The sequence below is a fragment of the Eleginops maclovinus genome, chromosome 7 (assembly GCF_036324505.1).
Source record: "Eleginops maclovinus isolate JMC-PN-2008 ecotype Puerto Natales chromosome 7, JC_Emac_rtc_rv5, whole genome shotgun sequence".
Taxonomy (NCBI): Eukaryota; Metazoa; Chordata; class Actinopteri; order Perciformes; family Eleginopidae; genus Eleginops; species Eleginops maclovinus.
This window is the reverse complement of record NC_086355.1, coordinates 3,664,255-3,685,855: the sequence shown is the minus strand read 5'-3', so window position 1 is coordinate 3,685,855 and position 21,601 is coordinate 3,664,255. Positions and strand designations below refer to the sequence as shown.

General features: G+C 43.3%; 2 protein-coding genes across 2 annotated transcripts; one reads left to right on the top strand and one right to left on the bottom strand.

Annotated features, from left to right (window-relative positions):
- Nucleotides 1-499: 499 nt before the first annotated feature.
- Nucleotides 500-16,841, top strand: si:dkey-91i10.2 (uncharacterized protein LOC555224 homolog). Its single transcript, XM_063887949.1, has 6 exons — nucleotides 500-1,995; nucleotides 8,385-8,604; nucleotides 9,847-10,063; nucleotides 11,609-12,198; nucleotides 13,269-13,414; nucleotides 14,169-16,841. The coding sequence occupies exons 1-6, from the start codon at nucleotides 500-502 to the stop codon at nucleotides 15,001-15,003; spliced, it is 3,504 nt and encodes a 1,167-aa protein (XP_063744019.1). The 3' UTR covers nucleotides 15,004-16,841.
- Nucleotides 16,842-16,876: 35 nt separating this feature from the next.
- Nucleotides 16,877-20,641, bottom strand: tsn (translin). The gene is made up of 6 exons (XM_063888474.1): nucleotides 20,446-20,641; nucleotides 19,439-19,532; nucleotides 19,251-19,347; nucleotides 19,002-19,117; nucleotides 18,834-18,913; nucleotides 16,877-18,102 (listed from the first exon to the last, which is right to left on the bottom strand). The coding sequence occupies exons 1-6, from the start codon at nucleotides 20,509-20,511 to the stop codon at nucleotides 17,872-17,874; spliced, it is 684 nt and encodes a 227-aa protein (XP_063744544.1). The 5' UTR covers nucleotides 20,512-20,641; the 3' UTR covers nucleotides 16,877-17,871.
- Nucleotides 20,642-21,601: the final 960 nt, after the last annotated feature.

Genomic DNA, 21,601 nt, shown 5'->3' with positions numbered 1-21,601 from the left:
CTTAAAAAAGTATCTAGGTAACAGTCTATTGCGTACAGCATTAGAAACAAAGGTCCAGTGCAGATAAAAGGCAAAAGTAAAAGAGTAGACTTACATATTAAAGCATGCGTAAAAGAAAAGACACGAGCCGCGTTTTCAAAAAGTATGTAAATGTATTTAAGGAGCAAGACACATTAACCAGTTGTAAATACATTCCCTGTAAGGAGACTAAAGCTAGTCTGGTCTGGGCTAGAGTAGTTCTGTCTGTCTATACTGAAATATACACTTGATCATGATTTGTAGTAAATTGGCTAAACTTGCTGTATAGGTCAAACGGTTTTTGATTGTTATATCAAGGGTTTGAAAGATCAACAGAACAAAGTGTGAAAGGATGCAACACATGGATGTCTGTGTATTAGTATCTCATGTCTCACAGTGTTCCCTCTCTTCCTCTCCACAGGCTGCAGATCCTGCTTCCTGCTGACCGTGAGTCTGAGGGCCGCTCGCTCAGCCCACAGCCATGCCTGACGTGAAGCCTCCCCCACCATGTGACTACCCTTCCACCTCCTCCACCGCAGCCTCCCTCGCCTCCCCCTTCGACCTCCTCATAGACATGGAGCCCTGCATCGCCAACCTCCCCCTCTCCCCCGACCCCCTGTCGTCCTTCCCCCGACACAGACCCGGCGTCCCTCTCTACCCGGGCCTGCCTCCCTACCCGCTCATGGCCAGGTGCAACAGCAGCACCCTGCTCACCAACCTGGGGCTGAGGTACTGCTCCGGCAGGCAGGGCCCCATGGGGACAGGTCTGGGTCAGGGGCCGGCCCCGGGCTCCTGCAGCTACACCGGAGGCAACAGGCCTTACAGGAGTATGGAGAACCTGAACTGGAACAATGTGGCCGATTCTGGGCTGTGTGCATTCAGCGCCGCCCCCTACCGGAGCATGGACAGTGAGTTTATTTTACGCTACACCTCCACCAGCCACTGGTATGATGGGCCCCCAGATGGATCTGTGCTGGGGGCCCATGGACTGGGACCAAACCAAGAGAGTCTGGCGTTTTACCCTCGACACGGGCTGCCCAGGAAGGACTTACCGCTCTTCCCTCAGCTGCTGTTTCCAGGGGGCGTCGACGAATGGGATGCCAGAAAAGGCCTGAGGGAGAAGCTCCGCCTCCAGAGTGCAAGATCATTGGTGGAGCCTATGAAGCCCCTCCCGATGCGACCTCAGATGACCCCAGGGGCTTCACCCATCCACCAGGAGGTGCATTCAGCGTTTTCTGGGTGCAGTGCTCCGTGCACGATGCGCATCACCAGCCCCGAGGAGATCAAGCAGGAGGTCCTGAGGCGCTTGCAGCTCCGCAGGCAGAACAGCAGCCCTAACCTGGCTCTCCACAGCTCCCCCTGCAGCCCGAAAGCTGTTAAGACGTCCTACACGACAGACAACATTACAGGTGGTGTATCAGATTCAGAGCGTCGAAAACCTCCGGTGGGACGGCTGCACATCCCCACGTTCGAGGAGTTTAAGAGGATGAGGCAGAAGGAGAAGGAAGAGGCCACAGCGGGTTCTGTGGTTTCTGGAAACTTAGAACAAGAAGCTGGAGTTTCAGAGAGTAAAACACAGACTGAGTGGAGCCTCAGTGGAGGAAGCAGAGAGCAGGAGGTGGAGGGAGAGAAGAGACCTCCCTGTGGCAGCACTGCAGCTCCCATCTCTACCTCCAGCACTTACTCTCCCATCCGCACAGGCCCATCTCCACGTTCACCCCTGCAGCCGCTGGCCAACTCCACCCAGGAGAGAGCCCCCACCGCAGGGGGAGATGATGGGGGCGGCAGGCGTCGGAGGAGCAGTCTGGAACCAGCGGGGTCGGTACCTTTCCCGCCCTGCAGGGAGAATTTTGACCGGCCCTCCAGCTGCTGCCCGGCGCTCCTCCTGGAGGGGACGGACCTGTCCAGCTACGGAGCAAAGATCTACAAGATGAAGGACGGACTCATCGGTTCCGCGCTGGACCTCATCAAGAAGAGGTCAGTCTGAGACTCTCTGTCCAGAAGTATTCAGATTCTTTATTTACCCAAAAATATTCCAAGTCATGTGTCCAAAATCTCACCATATTTTGGAGCCAGATATTGTACTTTAAGTTAAGATTTGATGTTACAGTTTTGACCGGTATATCAAATACCATACATTGTATAAGTTAAACCTTCCAACCTATACTGTATGTAATAGGATGTTATATTTCAGAATCAGAATACCTTTATTCGTCCCACAGAAGGGAAATGTTCATTGCTTACAGCAAAAAGCGCCAAAGACAGCTTAATAATATACCCAAAATACAGAAAGATATACAAGAATTAAACAATTTTACAAAATACACAAACACAAAAATATACAAATAGACTTTCATTATCAATGAATCAAAAGATAATTACCTTGATTAATCAAATCATCTTTTGGTCTAGTTTCTCAAATTCCAAAGTGATCTTGTTAAATGTTCGATGACCTTTAAACTATGTGAATATTTCATGATTTGTTCACTCGTACACTTAAAGTTGTGGACAAAACGTCCGTATTTTGGTCTTTGACAAAACAACTTTTCACCATTTTATAGCCCAAACAACTAATAGATTAATCGAGAATATAATCTACAGATTGAAAGACAAATTATTTAATGAATATACTGTATATGAAATATCTATCCATCAGCTGTTGCTTAGTGGGTCAGCAAATATGAAAGTATAAAATATGCATTACCCTTCTACCATGCACATTGCCTTTCAATGCTCTTTGATGGTGACATTATATCTTAACAGCGTCCCCCGTGTGTGCTTTGCCGTGCCAGACAGTTGTACCGGTGTGTGTGAGTCCATCTGTTGGATGTGGTGTTGTGTTATCGATTCATCTCGGCTATTGTGCTAACAGCTGTCGGAGCTAACAGGGCTGGCTCTGCAGACAGGACTGTGGGCGGAAGGCTGGCATGAATCATGACGGACTGGAGGACTGGCACCGTCCCTACAGACTCCATGTTTTCCATGATTCTCCCTCCCTCTCTCACACACACACACACACACACACACACACACACACATACACACACACACACACACACACACACACACACACACACACACACACACACACACACACACACACACACACACTGTCAGCTGTTGGCAAAATAAATGCAGCCACTGTAGTTCCTTCAGACCAAGGGCAAACAAGAGGAGGGTGTGTTTCTCAGCATCGTGGTGCCAATCGGGTCCAGACCTCCATCCAAGATAAATATTAGACCCTGAACACACTAGGGCTGCTTGATAAGGCCTGTTGAGTAATGTGACGGGCGGGAGGTATAGACGGTATCCTGCCTCTGACTGTCCCTCCTTTGTCTGCCAGAAAGATGATGGATGTCTGAGGCTCTGCGCCTGCATGAAGGCAGCAGAAAATAACTGCTGTGTCTGTGTGTGTGAGTTCAGTGTGTGTGAAGGTGCAGAGCTGCAGGGTTTGGCTGCAGCTCAGATAGTGAAACATGTCCAAAGTAATGTTTTCAAATTGCTGTTTCATATCAACACCAATACGAGTCTACAGGCAGCCATGATAGAGGATCTGTGAGGCTATAAAGCCACAGTGGGGATTTGAGCTAACAGCATGCTAACACTTGTATAATGACAATGCTTGATGCTGATTAGGGCTTCAAGATTCATCACAATGTAATATTATGTTGATTATAAGGACAATAATATAATATTTGCTGATCAAAAACACAGACAAAATATGATTCATTTTGATTTCCGGCTGTGATTGATATGAGACACTAAGATGAACACTTCATTAGGTGTACATCAACTCACAGAAAGGAACTAAAATATGATGTGAAATGTTATAACTGGGCTTTTCCTCTTATCAAATTAAAGAATATCTATTATTTCTTTACGTAAAGAATAAAAACAAGACAGTTTTTCACAATAAACAGACACATGTTAAAGTGCAAATGTTGTTTAATCAATTCAGGATTTCAAAATAAGAGCATGTCATAAAGATGGTATGTATCCAAGTCTTTACTTTACGAATTTAAATACTAATCAAGCTCAATGAAGTCACCCAACCATCTTCATTTTGAGCATTTTCATATTAGCAGTAAACCAAAACCTTAGGCTAAAAGTAATGTCATAGTTCTGCAGATTCTTAGTAATAAACCAGCGTGTTGAGATATTAAATGAGATCCCTAAGTCTGTGATGATTAAAAACTGAGAAAATTAGCAAACTCTCACATTAAAGAAGCTCGAACCAGAGTTTATTTTTGCATTGCACTTGATTAATTACTCTAACGATTAATTGATCATCACAGTTGTTGACTGCTTGTCTCCCTATCGATTGTTAGACTGATGATGTCAGCACAGCCCTCTCATCGACCTCATTGACAGCCGCGGCGACTCGCGTTCAACATCCCGAGTGGATTCATCTTTTTAATGTTCAGGGAGCACCCGCGATGCAACACACTACGCGCGCCCCCCTTGTGATTCAAACGTGACTTGGGGCTCTGCGAATACTTTATTTATTACTTGGAGATTGATTAATTAAACATGCCTGTATTCTGTGTGATCTTTGCACCCTGAGGTGTTTGACTTCCACCAATAAGTGTCTTTGTTTAGCATGCAGCCAAACTTGCATACGTAGCACAAAACAGCTCTAGATGTTATTAAGTAATATTAATAATATTACACCTGGAAGGGTTTAATAGAAATGGAGGCACTAAACCAGCTTTGATTGAACTCAATTCTGCAGTGACTGTGCACCAGTCAGTGAAGGGAGGCATGTGTCCACTGACTGTTTCTATTTGTCTCTATTAGACACATAAATATATTTAATTGAAGTGATATGCATCAGTGAAAATGACAGGCGGGCTTATTTCAATGTCTCATAGCGACATGTTGGGCGGTGATCTTTCACATCCGGTGGTTTCCTGATAAATTAAACTGCAGGTTATTACTTCCCATGCATCACGTTGAGCGTGACAGCTGATACTGTGAAGGAAAGGCCTTTAATGACCGAGGGAAAACCCACCGGACGCTTAAGAGCTGCGGACTCAAAGATGCATTAATTACGTCTGCCTTTTTGCCACACTGGCAGCGGTTTAATTAGGACAGTTGGACACGTCTTAATCTCTGCTGAGTGTGCTTTGATTACATGTGCAGCAGCAGGCAGAGCATTTGCTGAAACTTATTATGAAATAGTGTACGAGTGCCAAATTGCATCAGAGGGACGCGTCTGAAAAGAGGGGACAGCGTTTAGAAAATGATGTTAGGACATTTCTATAATGAGGCCTCATGTTACGTCACCACAGAGATATTTAAGGAATACATAACAGGCCAAAGTGCACATCATAGCAGAGGTAGAGACCTACTGCAGGAAGCATTCATTGATGATTAGCAGATATTCAAACTGTTCTGGCTCTTGCAATTTAATATCATCTGGTTTTCATCTGTTTTGACAAAGCAAGCAATGATGGCAACTTTTCAAAGATTTATGGATCATTTCTTGTTATTCTGGGTTGCATCACTAAATACAGTTGTAGCCGAGTCCATTTCTGCTCGAAAAAAAGCACAACAAAACAAAACACATCATAAACAGGGGTACTATTCTCCAGGCCTTGTGCACTTTTACAATATGCATCAGAAGGAGTGAAAACAGGAGCGACAATCACTCATTTCATAGACTAGGAGTCGAAGTCAGATTGGTCAATAATTGAAATAATAATAATGGATGTCGTGATGTCAAACGTGATATTACAAAAATGAAATATTAATATTGTGTTAAAAATACTCATGTTTAGTTTAAAGCGCCTCTTTAATATTTTTTCCTTTACTTTGTTTCAATCCCCCAAACAAGTTTAAACATTTTTGTGGCCATAAGAACCGTACAATCAAGATATATTTAGAAATATATCCCAATATTTTTTCCTTTAGATTTTCTTTTCAATCTTCAGATTTTTATTTCAAAATGTCGACTTTTTTTAATTAAAAATGATCTATTTTTACTGAAATTCAGCCTTTTTTTTCAAATTTCAGATTTCTTTTCTAAATGTCGACTTTAAAAATATAGATTACTTTTTTAAATGATCCCTTTTTCCTAAATATTCGGAGTTTTTTTTCAACTTTTTTGAATTTCTGACTATTTCTTCAAAATGATCACTTTTTTTCTAAAAGATTTTTTTTCAAATTTCTGAATTTCTTTCTAAATGCTGACTTTTAAAAATGTGCGATTAGTGCACGGAGAAAGAGGGTATGAATATTCTGTTCAGACTGAATTTAGTTCGCTAAAAGATACTAAAAAGTGACTCATTTCCGGTTTGTCCCTCACAGCCAGCCAGCTCTTCCACACTGCGTGAAGTCTTATTGATTAGTTGAGCTTTAAAATAATGCACACCGCTATACATCTTGCTCTCATACATTATTAACAAGAGGAACCAGCAGCAACTATGTATTGATTTTGCCTTTCATACACAGAAGGACTTCACAGTCCAGCGGGCACGACTGTGAAATATAATATCACAGCAAGAAAAAACCTTGTAACAGCAGTTTTATAAGATATTACATATTCATTTACTCTAAATTAAATGTGCTTATATGTTTGTTTTGGCTCAGCCTGTGTGATAGGCCCAGGGGTCAAAGCACATAATGAAGGATCAACGATGTCTGGCTCTGAGAGGAAGAATATTGAGGCTGAATATTGATAAATATATAAGTGGTCTATGTGACAAGAAAGGGGGAGGGGAGTCTCAGGATCAGGGAGGGGGGGTTCATGTTGACCATGTCATGGCTTCATGGTTTTGATCCGACAGCAGCTACACATACATTTGGTGATTTTGGTATTTCTCTTCTCACGTTCCTGTCATGTGTAAAGGCCAAGGTGGTATAAACATTTCATCTGCAGCTGCCACTTCAGGAGGCTGTATACATTTACTCTGAGGTATCCCGATCTCTTAAAGACGGGGGGGACTGCGAAGACTAAAATCCTAAAGTTTCCTCCAGAGGGAGTTTCTCTCAAACACTGAGAGAAAAGAGGTGCTGCAGCACCGGCAGTATGAGAGAAATAAAGAGCTTTTTGATCATTAAAGCATGGAACTAGTCACAGTAGAGACACTAAATACAAATATGAAGCTGGAAATGAACATAACACAACCTCTTTAAACACTTTTTAAAGTTAGGAATGTACAGTAGGAGGTTTTCCCTGACCATCTGCTAAATTATCTAATATGGAAGTATTACTATACATATGCAGTAATTAGGCTTTACACACACTAGCGAGTATGGAGATCGAACCGGAGATGAAAGCAGATTGGATAATGGACTTTTGTTACACACTTGATCTGGTGTAAAGAAGAATGAGTCCATGAGTGATCGTGGTGCTTTGTGTGTGTTCACCATCACAACTTTAAAAGGCGTTATTGTGCAAGAGGTGTTAATCTGGCCTTAATCTGGCAGAAATGATGTATCAGCTTGAAGTATAATGATCAGACTGGTCTGCCTCGACTATTTTGTGCCTCTGATTGACAGTCTGTAGAGATGGGACAGGAAACGAGGCCGCAGAGAGAGATAGGAAGTGACTTGCAAATCACACAGAGCTTCCTGGTCAGCTTTTAACCCACCACTTGCATAGACCTCCATCTTTGCTGTGTGTGTGTGTTTGTTATGTAATCTTACAAATGCATGCAAATGTTGCTGCAGGCATGCATGTGTGTGTGTGTGTGTGTGTGTGTGTCATTTCAGAACAGCAGTACAGTGTGCTAGTGCTTTTGTGTGAAGTCTCAGATCACATGCTGGCTGCAAGAATGGATCCACAGTTATCAGACAAAGGAATGAAGGAGAAGTATTCTGCCTCCATGTGTGTGTGTGTGTGTGTGTGTGTGTGTGTGTGTGTGTGTGTGTGTCTTTATGTATGTATGTGTGTGTGTGTTGATGTGTGTGTTTTTGTGTCCCTCTGGTCTGGGGGTTCAGGTGTTAATGTCCGCTGATGTGTCTAATTGCTCCTGAGGAGGGGTGGAGGATTTGAGGAGGGTAGGAAGAGAGAGGAGAGGCATTGATTTGGATGTTTAGTGGGTAGAAAGATGATGGAAGAGGAGCAGGAGCAGGAGGAGCAGGAGCAGGAGGAGGGTGGGTGGTGAGGAGAGAGGAAGACACAGCAGGAAGCAGAGCTGCTTCAGAGAGGGGAGGATGAGGAGGCATGAGTGACAGAGATGCTGTAAGAAGACGAGAGCTCTGCCAGAATTACAATTCCTCCCTCTTTAACTTCCTCTCTCCCACATCCTGCTTCCATCCTCCTCTCCCCTTTTTTCTTCTCCCATTCTTGCCTTCTCATTTCCCCCCCCCCACCTCCATCCATCCCTCTGTAACGCCGTCTCCTCTTCCCTCTCCTCCAGCTGCAGTGCAGAGATCTCCGCCGAGGCCCCCCCCGTCAGGCTGTCAGGTGACCGGGACGGAGGCTGTGACATCACCGCCCCCCCGTCCGACTGTCATCCCTCTGCGGTTGCCATGGCAACGTCGGCGACGGCCCGCGGAGCCGAGGCTGGCGACGAGACGCCTGCAGGAGGAGGAGGAGGAGGAGGAGGAGGAAGAGGAAGAGAGGAAGCAGGAGAATGCGTAAGGATTCTTTCCCATTTTTTTTTTCTCCTTTATGTCTTTTAAATGTGTCGCCCGTGCGTGTGTTTGCTCGCGGCTACCTCTGCCAACAGAAAAGCATAGATCTGTTGGTATTCAAGGATGCCTGGGACAAGCAAGGGGACTGCGACACACACACATGCACACCACTCACACACACTGATGCAGAGGTATTTGTCGAGACAGGAGCGAGCATGCAGCGCTGCGTCTTCCTGCAACAGCTCGACGTCTGAGGACGCAGTGAGAGAGGATTAGCCGGCTGCTGGTAGCTCAGCGCTTCCTCCTCTGCACGGCTCCCGCAGCCTGACACAGCCTCAGCTGCAGCTAGCGTCGGTTTCCTCTGTGCATCCGCAGAGCCGGGCTGACATGGAGTCGCGTCTCGCTGTTTAGAGAACAGATGCCGAGGTGTGTTTGCTTCTTGCCTTTTAAATGTTTTGGCTTTTTTTTAATGCACAATGGAGCCTGCCTCTGTGTCCCCGAAGCAATGGCTGCCGTTTGATAATTCAGAGCAACATGAATTATTCTGCTTCATTTTACCTGATTGCTGCAAGCTCTAAATCATGTTGCTCTGTGTGTTAGAGCGAGGAAAACCTTCCAGCGTCTTCCAGTCATGTTTGGCTGTTAGTAATCAGAGAACTATCAATATGTTGGGTCTTTGATGTTAAGCCAATATGGTTGAATGCGTTGGATGTGGGTGATGCCTCTGGGGTGAGGAAGCACGTGTCACAGCGATGACCTTTGAACTTTTAATCTCAGGTCAAATCTCAGGGGCTCGATGGACCCTCGAAGGATTTTAAAGACACGTGAGGAGTGTGTGTGTGTCCGTGCAGAATGCTGCAGTGTGTCGGGGAATTCCTCGCTTCACCTAAAAAAGAAAATCCAGGAATGGTTGCTGTCTCATCTTCAAGGCCGCGTAGTTTCTAGTCGAGATAAGAGCGGATTTCTAGGTGTGTTGACGTGTTGTGTTCAGACTCGGTTACAAAACTTGGCAGACGATGAGTGCTGCATCTCGGCTTGATATTTGGATTCCCGTCAGATAAGCTGGGATCAGAGCGGTAACCAAAACCTGTTATGTAACGTGTCATGACTGTGAAAGCACAAGCTGTGATTTCTCTCCCCTCATCATTTTCACCTTTTTCTCCTCCGAGTCCTTCTTCATCTGTCGCTATAGCAACATGACCGTTTGATTGACACACGTTTCCCTCCCCACCCCCCCTCTTTCAGCACGCCAGTCTGGGCTGCAGGCGCTCCAGCTCGGACGCAGCCTATGAGCTGGCTGAGACGGTGAGGGCGCAGCGAGAGTGTCGTCTCCGGCCGCACTACAGCGATCCCATGCCAGCCGACGCCTCCAAGCGCAAACAGCTGGAGATGAAGATCGCTGCGGCCGCTCGACTCCACGGCCACCGGCGGGACAGAGACCGAGACAGGGACCGAGACAGTGGTGAGTGAGTGTGTGGCAGCTGTCACTCTGGATGCAATACAGTGCAGCAATGTGTCAGCAGATGATGAAACCAAAGCGACAAGGTTTGATACGTATAAAAATAAGCTAATTATCCGAGGTAATTCAAGGCCCCATAATGCATCTGTCATTTAGAAAGGTTTTTTTTTTTTTATCTGCATTGATTCAAAACTCAAAGGCAACTACGCTGATTAACTGTTTTTAGCACATTTTGGTGAAATACAATCTTTGCAGGATTGCTGAGGGTTTGTATGTTGGAAATTATTGTGTCTTTGGTGTCCAAGAATAATGTGGAAATTACTCGTAACAAAAGGGATGGACACCTTCCTCTAAATTAGCCAAGGGGTATGTGAACATTGGTTTCAGAAGGAGTGATGGAAATGAGAAGAATGGAGGTGCTAAAATCTGTTTTATAGATTGTAAAAATGTTCCTCTTCTCTAACCAACAAATCTTTCAAACTCCACGCCTCTAATTTGCCTCGCAGGAATTCTTGTACTGATACAACCCTGAGGATATAAGAAAGCTTGTTTAAAAGCAGAACAACAGAACATGTATAACTTCAACCCGAACACTACTAAACTTGATTTGGATGATAACAGTGATGGAGGGTCTCCGAAGGGTTTTTAAGAAACCAAAACAAAACTTCTCTGGCAGATATAGTATTGACTGTCTATCAGTTGAGGTCATCTGGCTTCAACTACCTTCAGCCGACCCTGTTAAAAAATGTCTGGACTTTTTGCAATGTCATGTCTTCGATACACTTCCATCTCCTTATCAGGGACGATGAATCATCCTAGATTGCAAATTAACCCTCGACGTAAGCTTTTTTTAAAGATTGCTGCTACAAAAAGCAGCATTGATTCGGATTTCCCCCCACACACACACACACACACACACACACACACACACACACACACACACACACACAGAGAATACAGCATTAGCAGGGGAACTCTCTCAACAGAATATCTCTGACTCTAAACTCTGGTCTCAGCATGTCAGGCAAAATGACATATGTTAATACTGACTGTTGCTCTTAAAATAAAACGGATATACAGACTAGAAAACGTTCTTTCCTCAGTACAAACCCATCATCATCATCATCATCATCATCATCATCATCATCATCATCCAGTGGTACCATATTAATGCATAATTAAGATAGCACCTAAACAAGGTGTTTGAATTACACATATTGTGTGTCACTCACACACATGCATGCTAGTATCCACATGTGTGTGTGCAAAGGTTAGGTCCTTCGGTGGAAGGTTATGGATCTAATTATTGGAGAAAGATGATATCTATAATAGTTTCTTTGTCTGGACATGACCAGTAATTAGAAGTCCAGATTAAATGGACATTCATTAGGGAGGCTTTTAAGGCTTTTCAGGCAGGGGGGAGGGAGTGTGTCACAGGAGGTAACAGACGGATTTGAGCCTTTGCTGACCATTTACATGCACACAAACAGGAAAGGGAAAACCTTTGGCTGGCTGTGCAAGTATTGATCTCCACCTCCCTCTCTGCAGCTCCAGCAGCACTCCGGGGTCGCTCGGAGCCCCCCGGTGAGGAGCGGCAGGTGGGTCTGGGTGTGACCCGGTCGGGGCAGCACCGCTGGAGCACCATCAGCAGCCTGAGTGTGGACAGCGGGGTGGTGGGCCTCAGCGATGAGCGGGAGGAGGAAGACAGTGAGCCACGTCGGTACCGTCGGACACGGGGGGCCGAGGTGGAGCGGGTGGACAGCGGCATCGGCCCCGGGCTGTCCCGCACCTGGAAGAGACCCTCGGCCTCCCTCAGAGCCTGGGAGGCCCAGAGACCCTGCCCCGACTGCGGGCTGAGGGAAGGGCCCTCCAAAGAGCGAGGGGAGCGCATGTGTGAGCGCTGCTCCAAGCTGCGCACCGAGAGGAAGGAAGCCATCCTGGAGTTCCTGAACACGGAGTCGAGCTACGGCGAGGACCTGCGCATCATCAAGGAGGAGTTCTACGGCCCCATGCAGAGCGCCGCGCTGCTGACCGCCGAGCAGCTGACCGTGGTGTTCAGCAACGTGCAGGAGCTCATCGACGTCAACGACCGCTTCACCGAACACCTGCAGGACAGCATTGACCAGGCCTTCGACCAGGTGAGCCTCCATACAGCTCTACACACACACACACACACACACTGTCATGACCTGGCTCAGGCGGTCATAACAAATCGGGAGACAACACCGGGCCCAGGTGAGCTACGTATTTCCAATTAGTGACAGGTGAGAGGCAGAGGTTAGAGACACGCCCACAATGGCAGAATGATGTTACCACAGGGTCATCACACACACATACACACATATAAACACACAGGGGTTACACAAGTTAGGCTGATATGTAATGCTCTTAAGCGTTGAGCTCCTACTAGTCTGATATTACATAAGTCACCTTCAGAGTCATATTTATAAAAGCATTAAGAGTCAGCGATTCTAATCCAATACACGTTAGATATCATTGTGTGTAGCTCCTGTCAATTCCTGTCTTATATGACTTCAGGGTGTAGTTTGGGTCGACCTCCAGCCCAAGCAGTCAACATGTGGAAGTGTCCCATGCAAGATTCTTAACCCCCCACATTGCTCTTGAAGCAAGTCCATTCGGATAAATGACATTTAATGTAATAAAAAACAAACGACTTGGACCTGGAAGTCTTTATTTAATCATGATGAACCCTATGTTTTTACTTCTAATGTTAAATATTAGATGAATGTAAAGTGTTGACGTGTGTGTAACGTTACCCACTATATGAGCTGTTTGCTGGGGTTTATACACAGCGCTGTTTCTGTGACCGACAAACTGGATCATCAAATTGCTTTTCTCTTAGGTCAGGAACATGTATTTATGACACTGAAGATAAAAGCTTAAAGCTAAAAGCTCCAAATCAGCTAATGAGTGGATCATGTGGAGAATTGTTTTGTCTACCAGTCACGTTTCTTTATTGTAGTACCGTAATTTGTACATTTCCGTCAAAATATACCCAATCGTTTTTAGTAAAAGCTGTGCAACACACCGTATATCCACTCGTTCCTCTGCATTTCAGTTTGTGTATCCTTGTGGGAAAACATATGGGATCTTCTCAGACACTATAATTGAAAATGGCTTTACTTCAGAGTGAAAGACACAGATGAGTTGCACATTAACCATATTCTTTCATCTGCTTTTCCCTCAGGGAGATGAAGATCTGCTCACGGTGAACATAGGAGAGATCTTCCTGGAGTTCGTCAACATGCTGCCCGCCTTCCAGACGTACTGCCTGCAGCAGCCCACCTCCGTCAACCTGCTCAACACACTGGAGAAGGAGAAAGAGCTGCTCAGGTACACACACCGATTCTACTTCCTGTTAGTGTGTGAGGGAGATATTACTCCGGGAGCTTTCTGTAGTTCCTGCCCCTGCTGTTCTGTATAATTCTTAATGGAAAAGACAGCCGGTTATCACTTATTCAGAAGAAGTGCTATTTTCAGAGCAGCCATGATCTATATTTTTAGACAGACCCACCGCTCACCCATGAGTCAAGCCTTCCTGTGAGTCCCGTTAATCAACTTTTTAAGAGTTTTCCCAGGACAAGGACAGCATTTCTCCAGTTTTAATCATTAAAAACCAATTAATTTTATGGGATGTGGTGTAATCTATTTGTTTTAAATATCTATTTAACTTATCTGCTCACTTCCAGGTTCTTTTTTGTCTCTCCTGGGACATGTCTCCATGCATTGATGTTCAAAAAGCTCTTTATGTTTCTCATACTGCCTGTGCTGCAGCACCTCTTTTCACCCTCTGTCTGAAACCAGAGCCCAGTCTGCTCTGATTGGTTAGCTGGCCGGCTCTGTTGTGATTGGTCAACCGCTTAGAGATGCCTCACCTCTTAGCCTATCACGTGCAATGTTTTGGAACTCTAGCCAATAGAAGCGTGAGTGTTACATAGTGATGTCATTATGTTACAGAAGTAAACAAAGGAGTCTAATGGAGAGAAACCATTGGATGAAAAACGGGGATTTAAGCAGACCACACACAAAGATCTTAAAGCATGTTTACAGATTATTGTAAAACTTTTCTCTGGTTGTGTCTCTATAGGATCTTCCTGGATGTTTCCCAGAACGACAACACAGCACTGCGTCGGATGAACCTGCGCTCCTTCCTGATGGCGCCCCTGCAACGCGTGACCAAATACCCGCTGCTCCTGAGCCGCATCATCAAGGTCACTCCCGAGTGCTACCCCGACTACTCCCGTCTCCGTGAGGCCAAGAGTCGGGTGGAGTCCCACCTGGAGCACATCAACATGAAGACCAAGCAGGAGGGCAACGGCGTCACCTGGTCCCTGCGCTCGTTCCGCCGCGACAGCCGTAAGAACCGCGAGGTCATCAACATCGAGATGCGGGAGGTGTCCATGAAGACGGTGGGCTGGGCGAGAGAAAACACCCGGTTCGTCATGGAGGGGCCGCTGCAGCTGTCCCAGCCAGCGGACGGTCAGTGGGTGAAGAAGGGCAGCAAGGCGCTCAAGTTTCAAAACATCCAGAGTCTGCTGATGGTGAGGATACAGCGGGCCGGGGAAGCCCCAGTACCGGGCAGTGACTCTGGGGTTCGAGGGGATCAGGTGGAGGGTGGGGGTGACTGTATTCGAGATGGAGTGCTGGTTATAATCAAGGATAAAAGCAGCGGGAAGTTCACAGTGCTGAGAGAGCCGATCCGTCTGGGGAACTGCGTGGTGTCCACAGACCCGGACTGCGAGGACACGTTCGAGGTGCTCGATATTCGGCGGGAATCTTTCGTTTTTCGCGCCTCGGACAAATCCCGCACGCAGCAGTGGTTCCACCAGATTAAGAGGTACACGCGAGATCTGGGCACGTGGAGGAAAAGACGCAACGCTCTGCCCAACATCATGATCAACACGAACCAGACGCGCTCCTGAGAATAACTATGCTACTCTGTAAATAACCCTTCTTACTGCAAACGAGAAGCATTTCTGAGTGTTACAACATGTTAGATTTCAGTTAAAAAAAGATCTCAAACTCACCGAAGAGCACTTTTTACTTACAACGCTACAAGTGCGCCATACTGTCAAAAAATGAAGATTTCAGAGAGGATTCTTGGACTACCAAAAAAAAACTTGGGCTGTGCGTGTCAGCCTTGATTGTAAAGACTGTTTAGCTCCTGGAGAAACGAGCGCTGTGTTTTCATTAAAAAAAAAACAAGGTGTGTCTGTTCAAAAGCATGACTGAAAATGGCTGAAAAGAAAAAGTGTAATATAATTTCCTTTTTTATACAAGGCGTAAAATGGGGGGGGGGGTTGTTTTTGGTAATGTGGAGCTGGAGCTTTGTTCAGTGGTTTCTGTTTGTGGTCACTGCCCTCTCCTGTCTGTGTACTGCAACTGTCACTGCCAGAGATGCAGCAGAGCAAAGCCTCCTGTGTGTTTAATAAGAACTCATAACAGCAATAATCTCTGCCAGTTATACAAGAAGTAGCTACTGTACATGCATTTAATTTCCCATGATCCCCTTCGTCAGAGTCTTAAATATGGTCATGTATGTTGGCGTCATTAACTTCATAATCAGGAGTAAAGATAACCTTAAAAGAAAGCCGTTTTAAAGGCAGACTAATCAATCTCCTTTAACAGTTTCCTGTTAGCATCATGTCACAAAGTCAAACACTACAGTTTCCTTCACTGTGGGTCGAGTGCAGAGATTTTCAACCTGGCTTTCATGGGATATTGATATGATGTATAAGGCTTGCAAAACAACAGTATTTATTTGCATTTTGTTTTAATTGGATAAATTGGTAGAAATGTCAGAAAAAATACTGAAAAATTCCCAGAGCTTCAAAACAGTTTGGTATTTTTTAGTTTTGTTTTAAAAGATTTGTTTTAATTACATTTACAATTATAATAAAAATGGGGGAAAGGGTTTGAGGCATATTTTAGGTAAATTAGTGATCAAAATTGTTGATTTTGTGTCAATAAACAAACCTAGCACTGAACGTTTATTTAGAAATAGTAATAAATAGGTTTGAAATGTGTCACTATTTCTCCCTCTTCCCATAAAGCCAAAATATGCTTTTTCAAATTGGCATAGCAATTAATATCCCTACCACTCATGATGGCATTTTAAGGTTGAAAAACTCTTACCTTGACTTAAAATATACTCAACCATCTCGTTCCAGCACGGTTTTAACTGTGTGATTTTGTGACCTAGCGATGAGCTGTTGTGCCTTGGTACTTATTACTGTTATTCTAAAAAACGTACTGAATATTTGCAGCCTGTCACAGTAGCATTTACCTCCGACCTGCGAACCACACTCCCTCTGTCGGCACTTCACTTCACAGGCAATATAATTACTCCTGACAGTCCCTGGCTGCTGATCCTCTCTTATTTTACTCTTATTTTATTTATTTATGAAGGCTTTATTTTTGTTTAATGCACTTTATTATAATTCAGTACTTACGCATTTGTGTTTATTCTTAGTCTTTCTATAAGGGATTTATTCGCTGATTTCAGACAGCAGTCATCAAACCAAAACCACTTTTTAAGACTGAAATGGTTTTCTGTTATTGATGAAGTAGCACTACTACAAGAGGTAGCGAATCACTGTGTTTCGGAGGGCAGGGAGCTCAACTCAAATTAACCTTCTTTTTCTAAAATGTAAAACAGAAACCAAGCCTGCATTCGGTTACGTTTGTTTTCCTCATTTAAAAAGACCTGATGTATTATTTCCCCAATGTAATATATTGTGAGATATATTAAAAGATTTTAAACACGACATGATGTCTTCATTTAATGACGCTGCAAACGGAGAATGTAGAAATATATTTAGAGTCATTTTTTAAGCATCTTTAAGACAACTGATTCAAGGACAGGAATACAGACAGAGTCAAATGCACTCCAGGAAACAGAGAGAAAGCGGGTTATTTTCAAGGAAACACAACCCAGCTCGATTACAGCACAGAAGCATAAAAGAAGCATTGATGCTAACAGCAAAGTTTCAAGATATTCCTTAAAGTGGAAAAAGAAAAAGGGAAATATCACATGCAGTACATTCTGACATCTGTGTTTGCATGATTTCCAAAATACTAAAGTCTCAAACGACGTATTTATTGGCACTGTTCTGCAAGAGTTTTTTTTTTTTAAATGAAACGTAAAAAGGAATGTCACTAGCTTCATCACGTGCAGTGCATCGTTGTCATTTATTTGGCTCTAGCACTCCTGGAGCCTCACTTGTAAAAAATGAAAAAGGTATATGCAGATTTATCTTACTGATCAAAACCCAAACCAAGGCTACTTTATCTAGTCTGAATTCTGGATGCTGTTACTGGTTGTTTCTTCCTTTCTAATCGTTGTCAAATATTTCCTTCACTTATGAGGCTCCTGGGTCTCTGCTTGGTTTCATCCATTTTACGATGATAACTCAAGAGTCCTAAGAGCTACCACCAGGAGTCCACTGAACTCAAACACATTTTTTTTTCTTTTGTTTTGACAAATATACAAACAGCCCAACAAATCTGAGCGCCCGTCATCTTGAAATGACATAATTTCTAAACAATAACTGGTTGGCTGCTGGATATGAAACCAACTTAGTGAAACAGTAACAGAGGAGAAGCCGAGAACACAGATTTAAAAACAACAAACTGAACCTGCGATCTTCAACGAGGCCTTTGCCATCCATCTAAAGCACCTTTCATGCGCACACACCAACAGACACACACACAGCCAGTCCTCAGCTGCCGGAGCCTCAGGTTATGGATCCCTGGGTCTCGCCTTGCAGGCGGGGTAAGGTGCAGCAGCTCTACTTGTCCCCTCCGGTCTCTGCCTCCTTGGCGAGGCCGCGGATGGACAGGTCGTACACCACCTCCTCGATCTTTTTCACGTCGTACTTGAGGCCGTCATAGCGTTTTCGCAACGGGTCGTTCTTCAGGTTGAGCAGACGGAAGCCCGAGTCCAGCTCGTTGATGAAGTTGGAGATGCGGAGCGGCCGGGTGTAGTCGCCAGATGTGACGCTGTTTACCGCCAACCGTGACTGGAGGAGAAAATAAAATAACAAATGAAACCCAGAGAGACTCAACGTAGATTTACAATGGTCTGTTTCTTATTGAGAAATACTGTTTTAAATGAACATGGACTAAATGCAATGGAAACCACAACTCTTAGTACCAACTATCATTGACCTTAACTGGAATTTGTCAACACCCAAATTGCAAATTTGCAGATTTGAAGTGCATTTAACCCTCTGAAACCCAAAACCTGCCAAGTTTTATCAACCAGAAACAGACATTATCAATAGATTTTCTACTTTGAACACATGAGTCTTGCTTGATACTGCCATGAAAAGAACCCAAACCGAAACTTCAAGTTGGGATATTTAATCAAGTTCCTTTTATAGTACATCTAATTTAAAGTTCTCCCCAAAATATGGTGTTTTTATTAACCAGATCCTTTAAAACAAATTGAAATGTTGAACTCCTTAGCAATATGGTCAAGCCATGAATATGTGGGTATATACATATATGTATGAAACTTTTCCACAGAGAGCAGAGGCCTTTTGGAGGATGTAGTTTGTGTTGCTTTTGAATTATGCAGAGGTGTCTCCTTTCTTCAGTCAAAAAAAACATGCCAACTTCCTCCTCAAAAATGATCCTCAATTGATTCAAAACAAATACTGAATATTTATCTGAATATATATACCTTCTTCGGGATGTATTACAGGACTGACATACCGATACAAACTTTAGTCATCAGCATCACACTCACCAGTTCACTGGCCATGATCAGCACACCTGCCAGGTAGTCTTCCACATCCAGGTGAAAGCCTTTCTCTCGCACCACCTCAACTGTGCAGAAAAAAGGGGAAGCGAGAAGAAGAGTGAAGCTGCATTCCTGAGTAACAGATACACACTAGCACACTAAAATGGTACTTACTGCCAAGGATCTTTGCCACTTCCTCCCGGATCACAAGACTCTCAGTCTCCAGGTAGACGACGAAGGCCGCCAAGAAAACCAAACGCTGCAGGACAAACCGCCAGTGTTCATGGAACCTAAAGCGGGGTTAAACAGGTCAGAGAAAGAGAAATACGGTTTTCTATTTCACCTTATTTACACCTCTATAATCTACTCAGTGTTTTGAATAGTTGGAGTCAAACTGCAGATATTATCCAAAGTGGATCTTACCTGTAATACTGCTCCATGGGAAATTTGGTTTTAAGGTCGGCAATTGTTGTCCTGACCGTGCAGAACAACTCCCGGGCCCTTGCACATTTACTGGGAACTAAAGGGAGTAGGAGAAACAAATATAAAGTCTAACTTCTACAAGCATCATCATTCAGTACCAGTGATGTTGCACACTGTGAAACACTCACTTTCTTTGAATCCAGATGGCTGGTGCACGCTCTGGAGTACGGTAAGTATTTCCCTGGCAGTCTGCTCCAGCAACTGGACCACCTTACGGATATCCTGTGACAAAGATCCAACGCGTTTCCTCAATATGATATAACATATTTTCTATTCACATAATCACAATTCTATTACAAAGAATACACATAAAACCCCCAGTTTTAATAGATAATTGACATATTTTCTGTAAAGTCTCTTGCACTGCATTTAGTTATGCACTAAAAACACAAAGACTAATTATTTGTGCACATCTGTGAAACAGTAACACGGTCAGATCTGATTCTGAAGTCAAAGTTAAGACAGTTCAATTGTTTTCAATGAGTCTTGCATAATACCTTTAGCATTGTGTATTTGTGATGAAATTAAAATATATATGCATTAATTACACCGCATTTTTCGGGGTTTTTTTATCTCTGCAAAACAGGACAACATATGAAAGTCATGTCATTTAGAATCAGAATCAGGTTTAATGCAACGTAGGTTTACACATGCCAGTAATTTGTCTTGGTGTGCATGGTGCATAAACACGTTAAATAAGATGCAAAAGTAAGAAAAGTAATCAAAACAACCAAAAATACTATACATTAACATTTACTTACATGAAATCTCGATAAACCTCCAAATGGTGTACAGTATATTAATGCAAAGTACCCGAATAATAAAATATGTGCAGTATTGTTACGGAAAGTGGAAAAACAATCGGAAGGTTTTGCAGAACTGGCTATACTTACATGAGGTGAATAAAAACAAGATAATGTGATAATGCAATTTAGCAATGTGATGTGTATTCCTATCAACTTCGGTAAAGCTAGTTAATACACACAATAATTAAAAGAGGCGCTTCTAGCTAATAAGCAACCCCCCTTTCATTATGGTGCAGTTTCTGGGGAAATGTTCATTGTGTTGACAGGATTTCGGTTAGCCGACAGCTAGCTGCTAAATGTTTTCTGTATATATTTATTAAGGTGTTTACCTCTCTGATGTCCTGGTCGGCGCTCAGGAAGCCCTGGATGTGACTGAACATCTCGGTGACAGACATTTCTAGATTTCAGTCAAACTATATTTAAGATACTGGTGATGAAACGTGTGCAGCAGCTAAGCTAAGAAGCTAACATATAAACATCAACGTGCGTGAAGAGAACCGCCTGCTTTGTGTGGCGCGCGGAGATGATGTCATCACTTCCAACGTCATGCCGTGGCCGATTTTTTTTATGCCAAAAAATAAATAGAATAATAATATTTTGTAATAATTAGATTTAAAAAATATATATTAAATAGCAAATAAGACAGAGAATTTAATAGGTGAATAAAATAGTTAAATATTAATATGATAAATATATATATAAATACACAAATAATTAAATATAAAAAACACTAGGACTTTAAAAGATGAACAACAATAATGAAATAATACATTTATATTTGATCAAATCAAGTTGAATTTAGGTGTTTTTTCTAAGTAGTGTTTTCATTACGTTATTTGAGTATTTTATAGTTTTATATTTTTTTCATCATCCACTGTTGTAGTTTATTATTTATTCCTCTTGATTATTCAAGCAGTGTGTGTAATTTATTGTTGTGTTTTATGTGTTTGTTGTAAAGCACTTTGTAACAATAGTTTTTATAAGTTCTTTAAAAAAAAATAACCTTTGGTTTTATTATGATTATTATGAGAACACAATATCAAAATAATCCCATTTATTATTCAAATTGTTTTATTGCTCAATTGTACTATAAGAGTGCTAATAGTATTCACAAAATACAAATAAATACATGTTGCTGTTGTACAAGGGTAGGATGTTAGTTTACTTACTTACTTATAACAGACCAATGACTGGGAAACCATGGTTCTTATTTACAAGGCAGGTATGTGCTTGCTTCCTGAACAGAAACAGCATTGTCTGCAGGTCAGAAATCTGATGACTCTTCTTGGCCTGTCTGGTTTTATTGAACAGAGATCTGCTTTACCTCTTTCCCCCTGATGATGGAGCCAGAGCAGTTCTCTTCCTCATGTTACCTTCAGGTGCTGCTCGAGAAACTACAGCTGTTCTCTCTATACATGCTCGATGATAATAATTGACAAAACATATACCATCAACTTTATGCTTTTTAGCAGATTGTTTTAATTG